The sequence below is a fragment of the Gadus chalcogrammus genome, chromosome 2 (assembly GCF_026213295.1).
Source record: "Gadus chalcogrammus isolate NIFS_2021 chromosome 2, NIFS_Gcha_1.0, whole genome shotgun sequence".
Classification (NCBI taxonomy): domain Eukaryota; kingdom Metazoa; phylum Chordata; class Actinopteri; order Gadiformes; family Gadidae; genus Gadus; species Gadus chalcogrammus.
The window spans coordinates 21,725,532-21,742,562 of NC_079413.1; the positions used below are offsets into that span (position 1 = coordinate 21,725,532).

Sequence of the window (17,031 nt, forward strand, 5' to 3'; positions counted from 1 at the left end):
GGGAGAGGGGAGACACAGAGACGGAGACAGAGAGAGAGAGGGTGAGAGAGACAGAGACAGAGAGAAGGAGAGAGGGGGGTATATTACCTCGACCTTGCGCCCCTCCACCAGGGTACCGTGGAGCCGCTCCCGGGCCTTCTCTGCGTCCGCGCCCGTCTCAAACGTCACAAAGCCGAAGCCCTACGGCACACAGAGCTGTTAGACGACGTGGACTGAGGGAGGTCGCCACCCTGTGCCATCTAGCGTACCCCCTCGAGTGAATCTAGGACATGGCGGACCTAGGGAGGAATCAACCCCCTGTAACCGTCTCGTGTACCTCTCTAGTGGAGCTCTGAACCCCTCGAGTGAACCCGGCATACATGGTGGACAGAGAGAGGGGTTCACCCCCTTTACCCCTCTACTGAGCCCATCATACATGGATGTAGTTAGAGTTTCATCTGGGAGATGGGTTAAGTTTAGTTATGGTTTATAGAGTACGGTTACAGCTGGGCAAGAGTTGGGTTGGAAAAGGTTAAGGATTCGCAGTCAAAACTTAATTAAAGTAAATAATCACAGACGAAAGCGAGGCAGTGTGTGGAGGAGGAGGATTGGGTTGAGTGGAGGTGGTCGAGGGCTATTCGGGAGATTATGAACGTCGGGGCGCTCACCTTGGATCCTCTCTCGTTGAAGATGATCTCCACGTCCAGGATCTTCCCGTATTGCTGAGCGTGAACAGGGGAAGGAAACCGTCACTGGGCGACACGACGAGGAACATATCCCAATGGAACAACGACAGAAACGACCAGATCCACATGTTTCGATGTTCCTCTGACATGCTAATGCACAAGCTCACTGACTTGGAGCCAGTAAAACTTCTGAGTGAAGAAGGCTTTATAGGCAGTCTCATAATTCATCGTAATGAGTTCAGGGTGGGTGCTTGAGGGGGCGTTTCAATAACCGATGGTGGATTTGTTCATCATGGGCTATATTGGAGATAGATATCCAGGCAGTTGTGAAATCATGCATACCTTAGTTGGACCAAATAAAGATACCGTTTAGGGAGTTGCTAAACCGTCAGTTGGAACAAAATGGATGCAACTTGATCGCAAACTGCGCCTCGGAACGCATCTACTCCACAAGATGGGGGTGAGTTGAACAAAACATCATGGCTGATTTTCATCAGGACATTAGACAATGACCTCATCTCCAAAAATGTAAGAGCTGTCCAGATGTAAAACCAGGGGTCTTTACAAACGAGACAAGCGTCTTTCATTGAACAACATTTTGTTCCTCAAAAAGCATATAGGCCAATTAATCTTTAAATAATTTAAAATGACGTTTCATATTATAACAAACAATTATCTTTATTATCTTCCATTATAAAGTAGTACGTCAATCATGGGGAATTTGGGAAGAAACTGGACAACTCGGGTCTATATTGAACTGTAGAAAACATCTGTGATCAGTATGGGCCCCTAGAGCTGACCGAAGGGTCCCTAAGGAGACCCCTGGAGTGAGGAGAAGGAACCCTGCTCACCCCAAACATCTGCCGCAGGTCGGGGTCCCGGAAGCGGAAGGGGATGTTGGAGACGTGCAGGCGCTTGGGGGTCCCCTTGGGCTCGGAGTCCCCGTCGGACACCGCCACCAGGGCCAGCGCCCCGGCTCCCACGTCCTCGCACGGGGCCCCCGGCTGCTCCAGCTGGGACGCCTCTTCTGGCTTCACCTGGTAGGGGGGGGGGGGGGGGGGGGGGGGGAATGGGTGAGGGTTTATGGCGTCAGGGTGCAGTCAGGGTGAGGCGTCTCGCTCAGGGAGACACCACGACGCTCAGCTAGGAGGTTCCGGGGGGATCGAGCTAGCGACCTTCCAGGTTCCCAGTCAACCCGCTCTCCCCCGCTCCTGAGCCACATGGCGGTTGCATACGTCGTGATTGGTGCGGTGCTCACGTTGTTGTTGATGCAGAGGGTCCCGGCGGCGATGGGTGCGCCACCCGGGACCGGGCCTCCTGCCTCGGCCGGTCCCCCGGCGACAAACATCGCCCCGGAGCCGAACTCGGGCCCCGCCACGCCGTTCTGCGGGGGGGCCGGAGGGGGGAACGCCAAAAAGGGTGCAGCGGCGACCAAGCTCTCTGCCGCCGCGGAGTCCTGAAGGAGAGAGGGGGGAGGGAGGGAGGGGGGGAGAGAGAAGGGTTTAGAATCGATAGTTAAAGAACACGTTTGGTTGCGTCATCGATTGTGAGCCAGAAGAATCCAATATACAAGTAAAACAAACAAGTTTTCACTGCCTAGCGACCTCCCACCCCCCCCCCCCCTCTATGCCTTCATCGCTCAATCAAACCCTCCCCTAATCCCTCTCCCTCCATCTCTACTGGCAGCCGTGCGTTTTCACTCCACCAACCATTAAATATTTACAGCAAACACTTTAATAATTCAGCCTGAAAAATCTGATACACATATGAGCAGGAAGATGTTTGGGGAGAATGACTTGAGCGAGAGTGAGATAAAAAGGCACGAGAGGGACTCCAGAGAGGCAATATGACAGATAGGAGGATGACGGAGACCGAGGAAGAGCACGGTAAAGAGAGAAGCAACAGCCGATTGTTAGTAATATGCAGTGTCTGGTGCAACCAGTACATTTACATTTTACAGTTAGTCATCTCGCAAACGATGAAATCCAAAGCCCCTCACGAATGAAATGTATCTACGAATACAAAGCCTAGCAGTGCTGCAATGCCATGAGGAAAACTGAAGAGCACCAGCGGTAGCATGCAGGGAGAAGCCTGTTATTGTGCAACGCCAGGCGTGAACCCTGTCAACCTTGCCATTTTGCTCCGTGAATAAGAAATGCCTTCCGTGCCAATAATAGTGAAGCCCTTAAATGTAATTGATCGTGAGAGACCTTTAAGCCAGGTAGAGAGAGAGAGAGAGAGAGAGAGGTAGAGTGCGAGAGGGAGACGGTGATTATGAATGAAGTAAGGAATGCCTGCCTGGAGGCTTGCTGCTGTTATTGAGGGCTGGGCCGGCTCGCATGGACCTGTAGGCCAGCGACGTGAAGCAGCATGCAATCACACATAGCAGGGGTTTTCCCCGCCTCCCTCCCTCCCTCCCTCCCTCACTCCCTCCCTCACCCACAAACGGGTGTGTGTCCTACTCAGGGCTCTATTGCTGATGGCTACCATAAGACCACTGCAATCCAAAATGCCTAATTACAGTTCTCCATGTGAGTAGATGGGAAGATTAAAGTGTGTGAAAAGTGGGCGGAGGGGGTGAGAGAAGAAGAGAAGGGGGGGGGAGAGGAGGGTGGAACGAGAAGACGGGGGAGATAGGAAGTGGAGAAGGAGGGGTGACAGAGGGAGTGGGGGGGGGGGGTGATGTGGGGGAGGGAGAAAGAATTAAGATGAATAGAAGCGGTGAGGAGCAGAGGGAAATTATAGGACATAATAACCCTAGCTGTTTAAGGGAAGCCCTGGCTGTAATATCATTCACTAACTGTCCTCCAATGTTACCCTCGGCCTCGCTGCGCTCAACTTAGTACACCTAGGATGAGGATCACATCTCATCACATTATATTATTGTTAGTTATTATGAATATTTTTAAGTTAGGTTTGTTATGGTTTATTTCCGCAGGAGAGGAAGTGACCTCTTTACCGGATACGAGGCCAGAAGAGATATGGCTGTGCCGATATGGACAAAATACTTTATTGCAACATTGGTCGTTTCATATCTTGATAACGTTATGTAAAGATACGCGATACCCGATATAGTACGTATTCGGTTGGTTCAATGAAAGAAATGTCTTCCCAGAATAACCGCAGGCCTCATGACGGCTCTTGGATAACCCTGTCAACCAAATACAAATGAAAGGCACTTTCTTTTTTCGCCTTTTATTGAGAAGAGACAAGCATAACTGTCGCACATGAGACAAATAAAAAAAAGTGGATATCAAACATATAAAAAACGTTACAAATATTAAAGCAAACAGCACGCTGCATCAAGTTTCCGAAATATCCGAAAGTAAAGCCAATAAACAAAATATCTACCGATAGCCATTTATCTCTTGACCGTTATATACCTCGTCGAATCGGACAGTCCTCTAAGGAGGGTGTTCGCCCAGGGACATCATGGTGGCAGGAGGATGCTAACACTTCAGAAGATTTCTAACTGGCAGCCCAGGAGAGCAAAGCAACACCAGACCCCACAGCAGATCAACCGATAACCTCTACCACGGTCGCTTCCTGTCGTCCTGCTCCTTATCCCGACTGTCCCTCCCTCCCACGTTCCTCCTGTCCCGACACCTCCCTCCCCCGTCCGCCACCACCTCCCCCTCTCTCTCTCTCTCTCTCTCTCTCTCCGCCTCCGACTCTCCCCCACCTCTCTCTCTCCACCATCTCCCTCTCCCCCACCCTCCCTCTCTCTCTCTCCCCCGACCTCCCTCTCCCTCCCCCATCTCCCTCTCCCTCCCCCACCTCCCTCTCTCTCCCCCACCCCCACTTCCCTCCCGTCTGTCTGCAGCATGAAGGTTTACTGCTGCTGCATTGCAGTGGCAGCCGGCCACACACACCAATTTATACGTTTCTGTTATTTCAAGGTTTTCCAGGAGACATGGAAACCATTGACCTGCACGTTTTTTCAAGAGTTGGAGAGCGAGCGAGGGACTGAGTGAGTGAGAGAAGGCAGGGCTTCATCCGAGTATTCTCCCTGCATGCATTGCCGAGAGGCAGCCACAGTGCTGAGGGCAGCGCACGTGTAGCACTAGTGTGTGTGCACGTGTCTGTACCCCCGCTCATTTATGTGGTCTGAACAGCCACCGCTATTTAGGTCTCACATACACACACTGAAGGTGAACTACTTGGTCCCACGTGGTAAACATGGTGGTGTTGACATGGGCCCACCTCCCCCCTGTTTGTGTGTGTGTGTGTGTGTGTGGCAACGCCCTCCTGTGGTTCAGCCCTGCTGTGGTAGAGAGCGGGACTTCACACACACACACACACACACACACACACACACACACACACACACACACACACACACACACACACACACACACACACACACACACACACACACACACACACACACACACACACACACACACACACACCACTCCATGCTGGCGACATGTTTAGCATGCCTAGTGCTAGCTCCAACTGTGTACACGCAAGTTAGCCTGCGCTGGTACATTCTCCATTCTACACACTGAAGGGTCTCTGGACTTAACTTTACTTTGAAAGCCACCTCTGCAAAGGGTCAAGGATTTTTTTTAAAGCTCTTACCTGATTCTGAGCAGGGTAACCATGGAGACCAGGGTTCAAAGGCTCGTTGTTCTGCGAGAGAGAGACAAAACAGAGACAGAGGTCAGGTCACGACAGATAATAACAACAAACATCGTAAAGTCTGCACTATGCTTCAGGAATTTTGCGGGTTCGTTAAGACTAGAGGTTAATTGGAGAAATTGTCCATGGTAGGAAGATAATTAGCCGTGATTAATGTTCAGCTAACTCCCTTCTCACAGAGTGGATGTGTTTCGCAACTGGGCAGATGTCGATCTGTTGACATTTAAAATCTTTCAAAAGACTACTACTAGCAAAAACTAGACACTCCCCGCTGTATTTTTGTTTTCACCAACCCAGGAACGCACAAGCTAACTGCCTTGGCTAGGTAGCTTCCTCCATATTGCCCCCAAACAAACATATCCGCAGGGTTTTGATTTTGTGTTTACCTGCAGCTGCGCACGGTCACGGACTTAGGCCGAGGCCCTCAATCAGATAAGCCCCAAAGATAGTGGCTCTCCTGGTAGAGTGCGTATCATTAAGGATCATGAACTGGCACACTGGGGAGAAGGTGAAATGAGTGTGCCGTTGGCAGTCTCGCATTTCGTGCATTCTTACAACCGGGAACTGAGCCTCTAATATTGATTCAGAAGTGAATGTTTAGGCTGCGTTCCAATCAGTTAAAAAAAAATTCCTACGCACCCCCCTCGTTACTTATTGAATGGTGCTCTGCACTAATAAATAGTGAATTATCACGCCCTCTATAACGCAGCCTCTGCCTTTCCACAGAACTTTAGCGTCGGCCCTCCGATTGAAGTATGTGAGATTGAGCTGTTGGATGTGAGCAGGCCCGGTGGCGTGCAAAACAAAGAATCGAACCCTGTTGATTTGTTTGATTGATTGTGTGCAGTTCTTAGGCTCTTACTTGTGTTGGACAAACCAAGGTTCAGCAATGAGAGTTGCTGAACACTCTTGGAATATAATGGCTGTCAAAGGCTAGCCGACTTCCCAGTTTCAACCACAATGTCCACAATTATCTCGGGGTCCGAACCAACTGGCCGAATCCTATAAAACAATATCTAAATCGGCGTATCCGTTCAGACAAAATAGCAGGTTTTGCGGCCGGCAGTTGGCACTGATCGCGTCGCTGCTATTCAGCGGAACTAGGCCGACTTTTCACAAACACACCGATTAAACTCTGCAGGGTTAGGGTCCCTTAAGAAGTACTAAAGTTAAGGTAGTTAAATAAAATACTTTGGGTGGTACTTGTGTTGGGAGTACTAGGGCCATTTTCACCCCCGTCTCTGGGTCAAGCATTGGACCTGTAAGCCACACAAAAGGAATCACGCACACATGGACGCAAACACACACACAAACACACACACACAGACCTACACCCTGGAAACCAGTGTTGTGGTTAATTGCTTGGTAATTGAGTTTAATTTGATTATATCTGTCTCCCTGCGTGCCCCCTCCCTCACACACACGCGCGTCCCTCCAGAAGGCCATTGTCTGCCAGGGAGAGAGAGATAGAGGAGGAGGAGGAGTAGAGCGTGGAGCGAGAGAGAGGAGAAAGCAATGGCATCGGCCCCGACACACACACACACACACCAGATAAAATGGGGAACCCCAGGAGAATGTGATACTCTTCTCCGTCACAACCACATACTCCTGGGATGGGAGGAGGGAGCTCGTCAAAAATAAGAGAAAAACTGAATGCGAGCAGAAGAATAGACGTATGAACACTGGAACTACCTTCACTGTGTGTGTGTGTGTGTGTGTGTGTGTGTGTGTGTGTGTGTGTGTGTGTGTGTGTGTGTGTGTGTGTGTGTGTGTGTGTGTGTGTGTGTGTGTGTGTGTGTGTGTGTGTGTGTGTGAGAGAAAACAGCCCTCTCTTTGTCTCCGTCCACTTCCTGTCTCATCTGGAACCAATCTCCCCTCGTGCCTTGTTCCCAGAGGGGCCGCTCTGCTCCACACTCATATGGAACATATTTATATGTAGTGTACACTGTATGGACGCTGTAAACCACTCTGGGCTGTGCCTTATTGGGAGTGAATGTACGACGGAGGGGGGGGGATGGTGCCGAGGGGCAGGGCTAGCTGTGAGGGAGGGCTAGCTGTTAGGGAGGGCTAGCTGTGAGGAAGAGCTAGGGCAGGGCTAGCTCTGAGGAAGGGCTAGCTGTGAGGAAGAGCTAGGGCAGGGCTAGCTGTGAGGGAGAGCTAGCTGTGAGGAAGAGCTAGGGCAGGGCTAGCTGTGAGGGAGGGCTAGCTGTGAGGAAGAGCTAGGGCAGGGCTAGCTCTGAGGGAGGGCTAGCTGTGAGGAAGAGCTCGGGCAGGGCTAGCTGTGAGGAAGAGCTAGGGCAGGGCTAGCTGTGAGGGAGGGCTAGCTGTGAGGAAGAGCTAGGGCAGGGCTAGCTCTGAGGGAGGGCTAGCTGTGAGGAAGAGCTAGGGCAGGGCTAGCTCTGAGGGAGGGCTAGCTGTGAGGAAGAGCTAGGGCAGGGCTAGCTGTGAGGAAAAGCTAGGGCAGGGCAGGGCTAGGGCAGGGCTAGCTGTGACGGAGGGCTAGGGCAGGGCTAGGGCAGGGCTAGCTGTAAGGGAGAGCTAGGGCAGGGCTAGCTGTAAGGGAGAGCTAGGGCAGGGCTAGCTCTGAGGGAGGGCTAGCTGTGAGGGAGGGCTAGGGCCGGGCTACCTGTGAGGGAGAGCTAGGGCAGGGCTAGGGCAGGGCTAGCTGTGAGGGAGAGCTAGGGCAAGGCTAGCTGTGAGGGAGAGCTAGGGCAGGGCTAGCTGTGAGGAAGAGCTAGGGCAGGGCTAGGGCAGGGCTAGCTGTAAGGGAGAGCTAGGGCAGGGTTAGGGCAGGGCTAGCTGTGAGGAAGGGCTAGTTGTAGGGTTAACCCCAGCGTTAGCCCGTGGGACTCCTCCTCCGGCTCCACCACAGCTGCAGAGACCAGAGGGGGAATCTTAAACCCAAATTACACCACGGAGCACAGAAATGACAGACCCAAGTGGGGGAGGGGGAGGAAAGAAAGATAACAGGAAAGAAAGAAAGCTAACAAGAAGAAAGAAAGATAAAGAAAGAACGAAGGAACGAGAAGAATAGAATAAGAAAATGTTATTCGATTCAAGAAAAAGGAGAGAAAGAAAAAACAAGGGTGCGAGAGCAAGAGGCAGAGAGAGAGGAATTTAGCAACATCTGGAATCACTCTGTCTGGGCGAGCAAAAAGGGGGGTTGGAGAGGAGAGCAAATGGAGGAAAAAGAACAGAGCGAATATAAGCACAGAGAGAGAGACAGAGCGAGAGGGGGACGAGAGAGGGAGAGAAGCAGAGAGAGAGAGGGAGAGAGAGAAAGACAGACAGACACAGAGAAAGAGAGACAGAGAGCGAGAGAGGGAGACGAGAGAAGATGGAGGCAATGAGTCAGACTTTAAGAATTTCATGTGATTATTTTCTTAAGGGGTCTGAAGCAGAGAGCTGAACCTGATCCCTCTCTCTGCAGCCGTCCTGCTGACACGCACAACTTTGAATTGTCTCTCTCTTTATCCACTGCACTTAGATCATTTCTCTCCATTAAAACCTTCCTCTCCCCTTCTGTCTTTGATCTCTCCCCCGTCTCTCTCTCTCTCTTTCTTTAACCCTATATCTCTCCCCCTTTCTCTTGCTTTAACCCTTTCTCTCTCCCCTCCCCCCTCTCTCTCTCTCTCTCTCTCTGGGGTAAGAGACATGAGGTCAACAGATGGCGAGAGGGGCGGGGGGAGAGCTGAAGACAGGATCAATTGACATTAGCTTGTGTGTGTGTGTGTGTGTGTGTTTGTGTGATGGAGTACATGCGACAGTTTGGGGGCAACTGTGGGGGAGGGGCTAAGCAAATTAATCAAGGGGGGTTGGATGACATCATCAAGCAGGGGGACAGAGTGAACGAGAGAGAGAGAGAGAGAGAGAGAGAACAGCTGGGAGAGAGAAAGTATTGGAGAGGTTGGGTAACAGCAGCAGGCAAAGAGGAACAGAGTGGTCGAGAGAGGTTTGGTAACAGCAGCAGTGTGTGGAGCTAATCACAGTGAGTTCAAAGGTCAAGGTCACTACGCAGCTCTGGAAAGAAATCATTGAACAGCACTAATCAGTGTACAAACTATTTCATCTGCACACAAACACACACACACACAAACACACACTATAATCCATGAACAATCGTGTTTGTAATGGGTTATAATCTATACACACACACATCATACAATGTACACTTATTCTTTGTCTTTTTATTTATCGCACAAACTTTAATCTACACACAGACACACCATACTCTCTACCAACACAAACAAACCTTGTAATCTATACACACACGCCCACAATATAATCTATACACACACCCAATATAAAATCTATTACACACCATATAGGTCTAATCAATAAATATAAAAACTAAATTCCACACACAGAAACAATATATAATCTTTATCCATTCCTCAATCTGTATAATCTATCCATGCACTATATACACAAATATAATTACTATTAACAACAAGCTAATTACTGACTTCACCACTACATCCATTAATTCATGTGTTAATATATTATAATAATTAAGTGTTATAAACTTTAAATACTATTTTGAGTCCTTAGATTGCCTATGGAGAGTGGAATGACTATAAATCGACCATCCTCTAGCATCACTTTACTGTAAACAACAAAAATGTTTTACTACCTTCACCCTAACCCCGACCAACAGGGCTGGACCATCAGCAGAACACGTCTACTGACGACGTCTGGTTTATTGACCCACAGCACCTGTTTCAGTCTGCCACAAACTGTGAAACACACTTCTGTGTCTTACAGTCACCGTAGTTGTCTCTCACCGCCGGTCGGACTAGTATCTTATAAAGATCCCCTGATGTCCCTGAACCACTACATTCTGGGACGTTTGGAGGAGCACTCCCAAACCATATATTGGCTGCTCTGGCGCAGAGAGAGACCCATGGCAGAGCCATGGTGGCTTCTCAACGCAGACTGGTAGTGGAAGTAAACACTCACGATTCTGCAGGACGCTGACCAGCCTGCTACAACCTCTCAGGCCCGTTAAAGCGATCAGCCTAATGCCCTCCACTAAATGATCTGGGATCTGCTTAACACAACACAAAGCCTCTTTACTGCCACTGATATGGGGGGGCGGGGGGCAGGGATATACTAGAGAGAGAGAGAGAGGGATGGGGGAGAGGGAGGGGTGGTGATGTCTGGAAACATGTGAACTGGGAGTCAATTAGCCCCCAGATACATAGCCGGGGGGTGAGAGAGTGTGTGTGTGTGTGTGTGTGTGTGTGTGTGTGTGTGTGTGTGTGTGTGTGTGTGTGTGTGTGTGTGTGTGTGTGTGTGTGTGTGTGTGTGTGTGTGTGTGTGTGTGTGTGTGTGTGTGTGTGTGTGTGGAGGGGGGGACATGAAGACGAGGGTTGTGCAGCCCAACAAAAGAAGATCGAGAGGAGTCCGTCATATTCTACAGACAGGGATGCTGTCGCGGTGAGACCTGCCTGCGTGTGTCGATGGGGGCCTCCCTCAGACTATTCTTTGTCTTCCCCGTAACCCCCCCCCCCCCCCCCCTCACCCAAACACCTAGCCACACAAGGGGGGAGGGGGTCCCCCTTATGTCCGATGTAACACCTTGAGTCATTATCATTACTAGAAACGCTCATCTCTTCTACGTGCATATCAAAATAAGCCTCCACTGTTTTACAGAACCGTTCCGAGCAGCCGGTCTGTCTGCGGAGCGTCTGTCATAAAGCAGCCTGGATCAGGTTACCTTTGTCTGCCACGGCCCCACTACTCACCATGCCCTGGCTCACAGCCATGGTACTAACCAAATGCCCCAATTTAGCTTATGATTTTTGATAAATCATGTGCTGCACTGATGTGCTGTGTTTATTGAAAGACAGTAACAGCAGTAGCTACAGACATACAGTAACTCCATTTCACTTGAAATAAATCAACCCGGTTGTGTTGTATTTTAAACGAACCCCGAATCGGTAACAAAGACAACCCGTGTGTGTGTCCATGCTCGCCCCTTACCTGGCCAACGTCAGCGACCCCAGTCCCGTCTATCCGCGGTCGTTTGCAGTCCGCCGCGGCGAGGTCCACCAGAACTGCGGTTGGCTGGGCGTCGGGTTCGGGGTCTCCTCTCTTCATCCCCCGCACTGTCGCCGGCCCCCCAGGCGCGATCGCATGCGGCCCGGTTGTGGTGTCAATGTCCCTTTCCAGGTCCATTATCCCCCGGGTAGCGGGCAGTATGATAGATGCAACGTCGGTCGACATTAACATCGGAGGGGCAGACAGTCTCTCCACCAGAAAGTCTTGTTTTTTTATCCGTTCGGACTGGAAGGTATCCCGGCTCGACAGCAACAATAGAGCCCGGTGTTCCTATGATGTGGTGCGGGTGTTGAAGATGCTCATTAAGCTCTAAATTACTTAGATATGAGTGTGCGCCCTATAGTATGACATCTTGGCTGGGTCGGACGTCTAAGCAGGACCCAGTAACTCGGTGGACATTTTCCTGTGTTTTTTCCTTTTTTTCTAACGGAGGTATATCTCAGCGAAAAACACAAACCCCCCAAATCTTGGGATGGCTGAAAAGCTAATTAGCCAGCTCACGTTAGCTAGCCTGCTAGCAACACATTCCGCTAGCTCCTCACATAAATGTGTCTTGCTTGAAAAAACACTGGAGCCAATACAAAACAATGTGGATTGCTTTTTTACTAATTACCTTCTACTTCGTTAGCGCCAACAAACAGAACCTCGCCTCGTTTCCACGTCTAGGAAGTCAATGTAAAAAATATCCCAGGTTTTCCTTACCACCTTTCCCTTGCTCCGAGTGTCTCGTCTCCCTGTCCTCTGCTGCTCGGGTCTGTCTTGAGAGTACGGATCTCTGGCTGCAGCAGTAGGGTCCGGCTGCGGCCTGCAGCACCTCAAGCCACGCCCACCTCAAGCCGCGCCCCCTTTGGCTCAGGCCGCGCCCCCTTTGCCCCCACCACATCCGTGGGCTTAACCATTATCGCTCATTGCGACCAACTAACAACATATTTTTCCGGCCCACCTTTTAATGTTTTTGAATATTAATTTTAAGTGTGCTGTTAAGTTAAAAAGCATGTATTCATCTTGTATTTCTGCCATAAGAGCATCTCTTTTGTAAATTATCCTTTAGTGATTTCTCGTAATATTTTACGCTCATCATTGCCAGTGACATCACAATTTAACTATGTTACTGTAGATGCAACCCTATTATCTGACATGTTAAATGAACTGTTTAACTGTTTAATGAACTTGTGGTTACGTTTCAGCGTCTGACAATTCTCATTTAACTACACGGACTATCTTATGTCCTTGAGCAAGACAATAGCCTTTTTTACACAGAGACCCCATCTTGTCGTAAAGAAGACAACCATTAGTCATCAGGCTGGTTCTTCTATTTTACACAGAACTAAACAACTCCAGCGTTAATCTGCTTGCGTGTGCTGCTACACAGCGTGTCGGCCTTCAGGAACCAGAGGCGTGACGTGTAACACAACAGTGTCATCTTTCTAGTGTGGCATATATGACCTTTTTTCAGTGTTTGAGCTCGAGGCAAAACAAAGCAACAAATGGTGATGAATACAAATAGTAGGCTACACCAACCATTCAAACGATGTGGTCCTGCTGTGCGTTGGGTAACAGATACAAAGTATTGTCTCAAGTAGGTGTGGATATGTGAATCATGTTTGTCATCCCACCTAATCAGAAATTGGGGAACTAGGAGGAACAGCTGAGTAATCCAGTAACTATCTGTCGTGTGAATTATGCAGGAAAATGGACAGTACATGTCGCAGGGTGAGTTGGGCTCCATTTCTCAAATCCATCACACTCTCTGTTTGCCGCCGTGGCTTCTGTTGTGAATACCGGTCCCACTGGCCCTCAATAGAACTGACCTACACACCCAGCCCCCCCCCCCCCCCCCCCCATCACACTTCTCCGCCTCCTAGAGAGAGGTGTTAACAAACGAGAGAGACAGAACCCCTGCAAGACAGCTGGAGGGGATGCTGTTTCCCCCCTAGTGAAGCACTGAGCAGAACAGCTGTCTCCAGTGTTATCAGACATCTTTAATACCTCACTAGTTGAATGCATGTTTACTGACTGCCTCAAAACTTGTACCAACAACCCCATTCCCAAGAAGCAGAAGATCCTTGTCCCTGCTTCCCCGCCAGCCGCCGACCGTGACAGAACCAGCACATGGGCAGGGCAAGATTGATTCGTAGTGGTGGACCATAAGCCCTGGAGCCCCACTAGGCTGTGGGCTCTCCCTTCAACCCTCTCCACAGACAAGATCCGCAGAAACTAAAGGTCGCAGACACTTACCAGTGGCCCGACAGGCCAGGGAAGGCTTTGAAAACTGTAGAGATGGTAGCAAACTTCAGAAGGAGCCATGCCCAAACCATCATGGGTGACTCCATCATTAACACTCTCGTCATTCCGATTACAGGGGAGAATAATACCAAAGGAACTCAGGTGAATGGGGGAACATCACCTCAACCATCAAGAAGGGCCAGCAGAGGATGTTCTTCTGCAGAAAATGATGGTCCAGTTCTACATTGCGATCTTTGTTTCGCTGCCTTCACTGCCATGGACAAAGGCAGACTGGACCAAACAAAGACAGCAGCGTGTCATTCAGCGGAGAAGGTCATCGGCTACAAACTGCTGTCCCTCCTGCACCTGTATTACTCCGGGACCAGGAAGACAGCAGCAAAATGCCTGTGAAAAACAACATCATAATTGATGTGGTGCAAGGCATTATGTGTGTCTGTGTATGTGTGTTTTTTATTCAACCTATTATTGCTCATTCCTTCTGATGGGTATTTCGAGTCTCGGCTATAGCCTTTGATCAAGCCTTTACTTTGTAGAGCTGAACTGTGTACTTTCAGGTAGCTACATTTAAACCTAAGATATGTTGGATCAAAAACAGGAGACAGAAATAAAAATAGGAATGTCAGCAGTCATTATCGGGAATGGTCTGACAGAAGAAGAGGAAACAGAAGAAGAAGGGCAAGAAGCAGAGATAGTGGAAGGAATATGTAGTGGTTGGTTAAGAGGTAGTAGTTAATATATAATAGGCAGTTACTTCAGCCAGTTGACGTTTAGTTTTAATAGTCTGTATTGAACTGACTCACCTGAGAAATTGATATTGTCCAAGGAATTGCCTTCAGGCATCGTATTACTGATTTGCTAATTTGTTTTGATTTCCTCTGTTTTTTTGAAGAGTTGAATTAATTGAAGATTAATTAAACAGATTAATTGAGATTCAGCTTGCCAGAGTATGTTGGAACTGAGGGACACAATTCTTCCAGGAACATCAGTTCAATGGGACACCTCTGAAATTCCATGTAACATGCTCAAATCCTCACAGGAACGGCACTGTTATACTGGGAAATGGTTGGTTCTATTCCGGTATTGAGTTGTGGGCCCATCTGAGATGCGTAGGACGTTCCGGGCCTTTGGATGCTCCACTCGTATGCTACTCTGTACTGGGACAAGGTGAGCCCATGTGCCTGTGTCATCACGTGGAAGACTGGCTGACATCGACGCAAAAGACTTCTCCCTGTCCCCACCGAGATTGATAACGCCATTAGGTAGGTTTACCAGTTCTCATTGTGGCCTATGTGTACCACAAGATCATTCTGGGTCAGGGTCTCTCAATCTTATACGTCTTTCGAATTGGTGCTTGATGTTATAAATGTGTCTGGAGAAGTAATAGTTAGCAAGCTACCAATGTCACTACAATATCAAGTAGGCCAACGCTTAGCATTTCTTTCAACTTCTCACAACATGACGACAATGTACGCATCCGTTCATGACAGCATTTGCATTCAATTAGACAGAAAATGTAGACTACTATTAACCTAAAATACTATAAGATTATATAATGTAATATAATTAATATAAAACATGAAATCAAACAGTGGTCGGTCTCCTCAATCAGTGTCAGTTAGGGTTAGGGTTAGTTTTGGTAATAGGGTTACTGTTAGTAGTAGTAGTTTGTGTGCATGACTGCGCGAATGAGAAGGGGCTGAGGGAACACAAAAGTCTACGAAGAGATCAATATGTTTTCTTCCCGGAAAAGCTGATCCATTAAAGACAGCCTGAGGTCTCTGTCCCTTTAGAGAGGGTTGTTATTTTTGCTAAACGGTTTTACATGTTTTACAAATCTTTACAATTTGCAATGCGTTGCCTCTTTTTAATTTTGGGAGGCATATTGCCTATTAATTGAGGCATTCTTTCTTGGTTATTTCTTATTTCTGAACCCTGCGAGTGTCTGTTATCTCTGTAAGCATAATACAGTGCTAATGGTCTGAGGTTTCTAACCAATTTTTAAGTGGCCTTGTAGTTCTGTCCCCTTTGCAGAGCTCAATGTTTTATAAGCTTATGTTGGTTCTTCATAGAACACCATTATAAATTGTTGTTTAAATAATTTTTGAGTAGGAGCCGGTTCTCTTTCAACCCCAAAAGGTTATCCAATGGCCTCATTAACAATAATATAATAGAGGGTTCCTTAAAAATAACTATTGAGCAGAATGTTCTATGTTCTTTGTGTTACGATGGATGTTACAACATAACTAAATACATAATTTTTCTGTTAATTACAATCTCACTGCATTCTGTCACATGTTAATGAATTGAGATGTGTTTATTTGACTAACCCTAACCATATCCCCCATCCTTGAACCATCAGATCCGTCCAAACAGACGACTCGATCCCTTCTCTCCCGAGCTTGATCCAACTGATACAGCAGGTTCGGGGGTCGGTTGCGATTATGCCTTAAACACCAGATGTGCACACCTCGATCTGCTGCCTAGTATGGACGGGGGCTCCCTTCTTCTTTCAATTCACCGTTCAATCGGTAGAAATGGGAAAACCATTTGAGATCCTGTGTGACAGAGGAGAGGCATTCATTTCCACGTAGGGGATCAAGTGCTTCTGGAGCCCCAGTTACACAATGGAACCATCACAGAGGGAGAAGACTTCCAATTCGAGCATCTCCTTAAGATCCAACCCACCGTACGCACCACATTTCGATGGAGCATGAGAGAAGGAATCAAACCCGTAAATCCCTCACCCCACACGGTGCTTTAAGGTCAGGTTGCTTTGGAGGAAGTGCTGATGACCGTGTTGACGGAGGTGGAGGACATACTCAACTCTAAACCCCTCGGCTACGTATCACCATCAGACCCTGTCGACCCAGACCCTAACCCTTAACGCCAACGCCGCTTCTGATGGGATGTCTCCACTCTCCTCTACCCCAGGCTGTGACGGCCCAAGTGGTATCCTTGGCCGACCAGTTCTGGATGCAATTCACCCACCAGCCTTCAGCCCTGTTCCAAGTGGCTTTTATCTCCTCCAGGCATGTGGTGGGACAAGTCGTCATGGTGATTGACCAGCAGCTGCCCGGCCTATCGGCACCATATCCTTTGTTCACCCTAGCGCTGATGGTAGAATCCGTTCAGTGGACATAGACGTTAAAGGGGCAGATTATACTGGCCCAGCAACTGAACTCATTTGGCTGCCAAATATGACAGAGGATGATAGCCTACCCCACACACCCAGGGGTAGAGCTGGGCTGCTACACATACCGTGTCAGAACCTGGGGAGGCTTTATAAATTCCCCCGCTGTAAGTGGGCGTGCACATATAATCTTGCTAAACCATAATCACAACCTTGCAACCTTGATTATACACCTGTCGCAATCAAGCATACCTTTGTGGTTCAGTCTGCTGACCATCGTAG

At 48.8% G+C, this 17,031-nt stretch overlaps 1 protein-coding gene across 3 annotated transcripts in view; it reads right to left on the reverse strand.

Annotated features, from left to right (window-relative positions):
* LOC130399433 (RNA binding protein fox-1 homolog 3-like) overlaps nt 1–12,165 on the reverse strand; it is a 24,895-nt gene extending 12,730 nt beyond the window's left edge. The window contains exons 1-7 of one of the 3 annotated variants that reach the window (XM_056604985.1): nt 11,986–12,165; nt 11,295–11,642; nt 5,250–5,300; nt 1,924–2,121; nt 1,517–1,702; nt 648–701; nt 88–180 (exon numbers count right to left, since the gene is read on the reverse strand). In XM_056604985.1, the coding sequence (XP_056460960.1) occupies nt 88–180; nt 648–701; nt 1,517–1,702; nt 1,924–2,121; nt 5,250–5,300; nt 11,295–11,543 (831 nt within the window). In that variant the 5' untranslated portion in view covers nt 11,544–11,642; nt 11,986–12,165. Of the gene's footprint in view, nt 1–87; nt 181–647; nt 702–1,516; nt 1,703–1,923; nt 2,122–5,249; nt 5,301–11,294 lie in introns of all 3 variants that reach the window. The other 2 variants (XM_056604986.1, XM_056604987.1) reach the window with 2 other exon arrangements.
* Nucleotides 12,166–17,031: the final 4,866 nt, after the last annotated feature.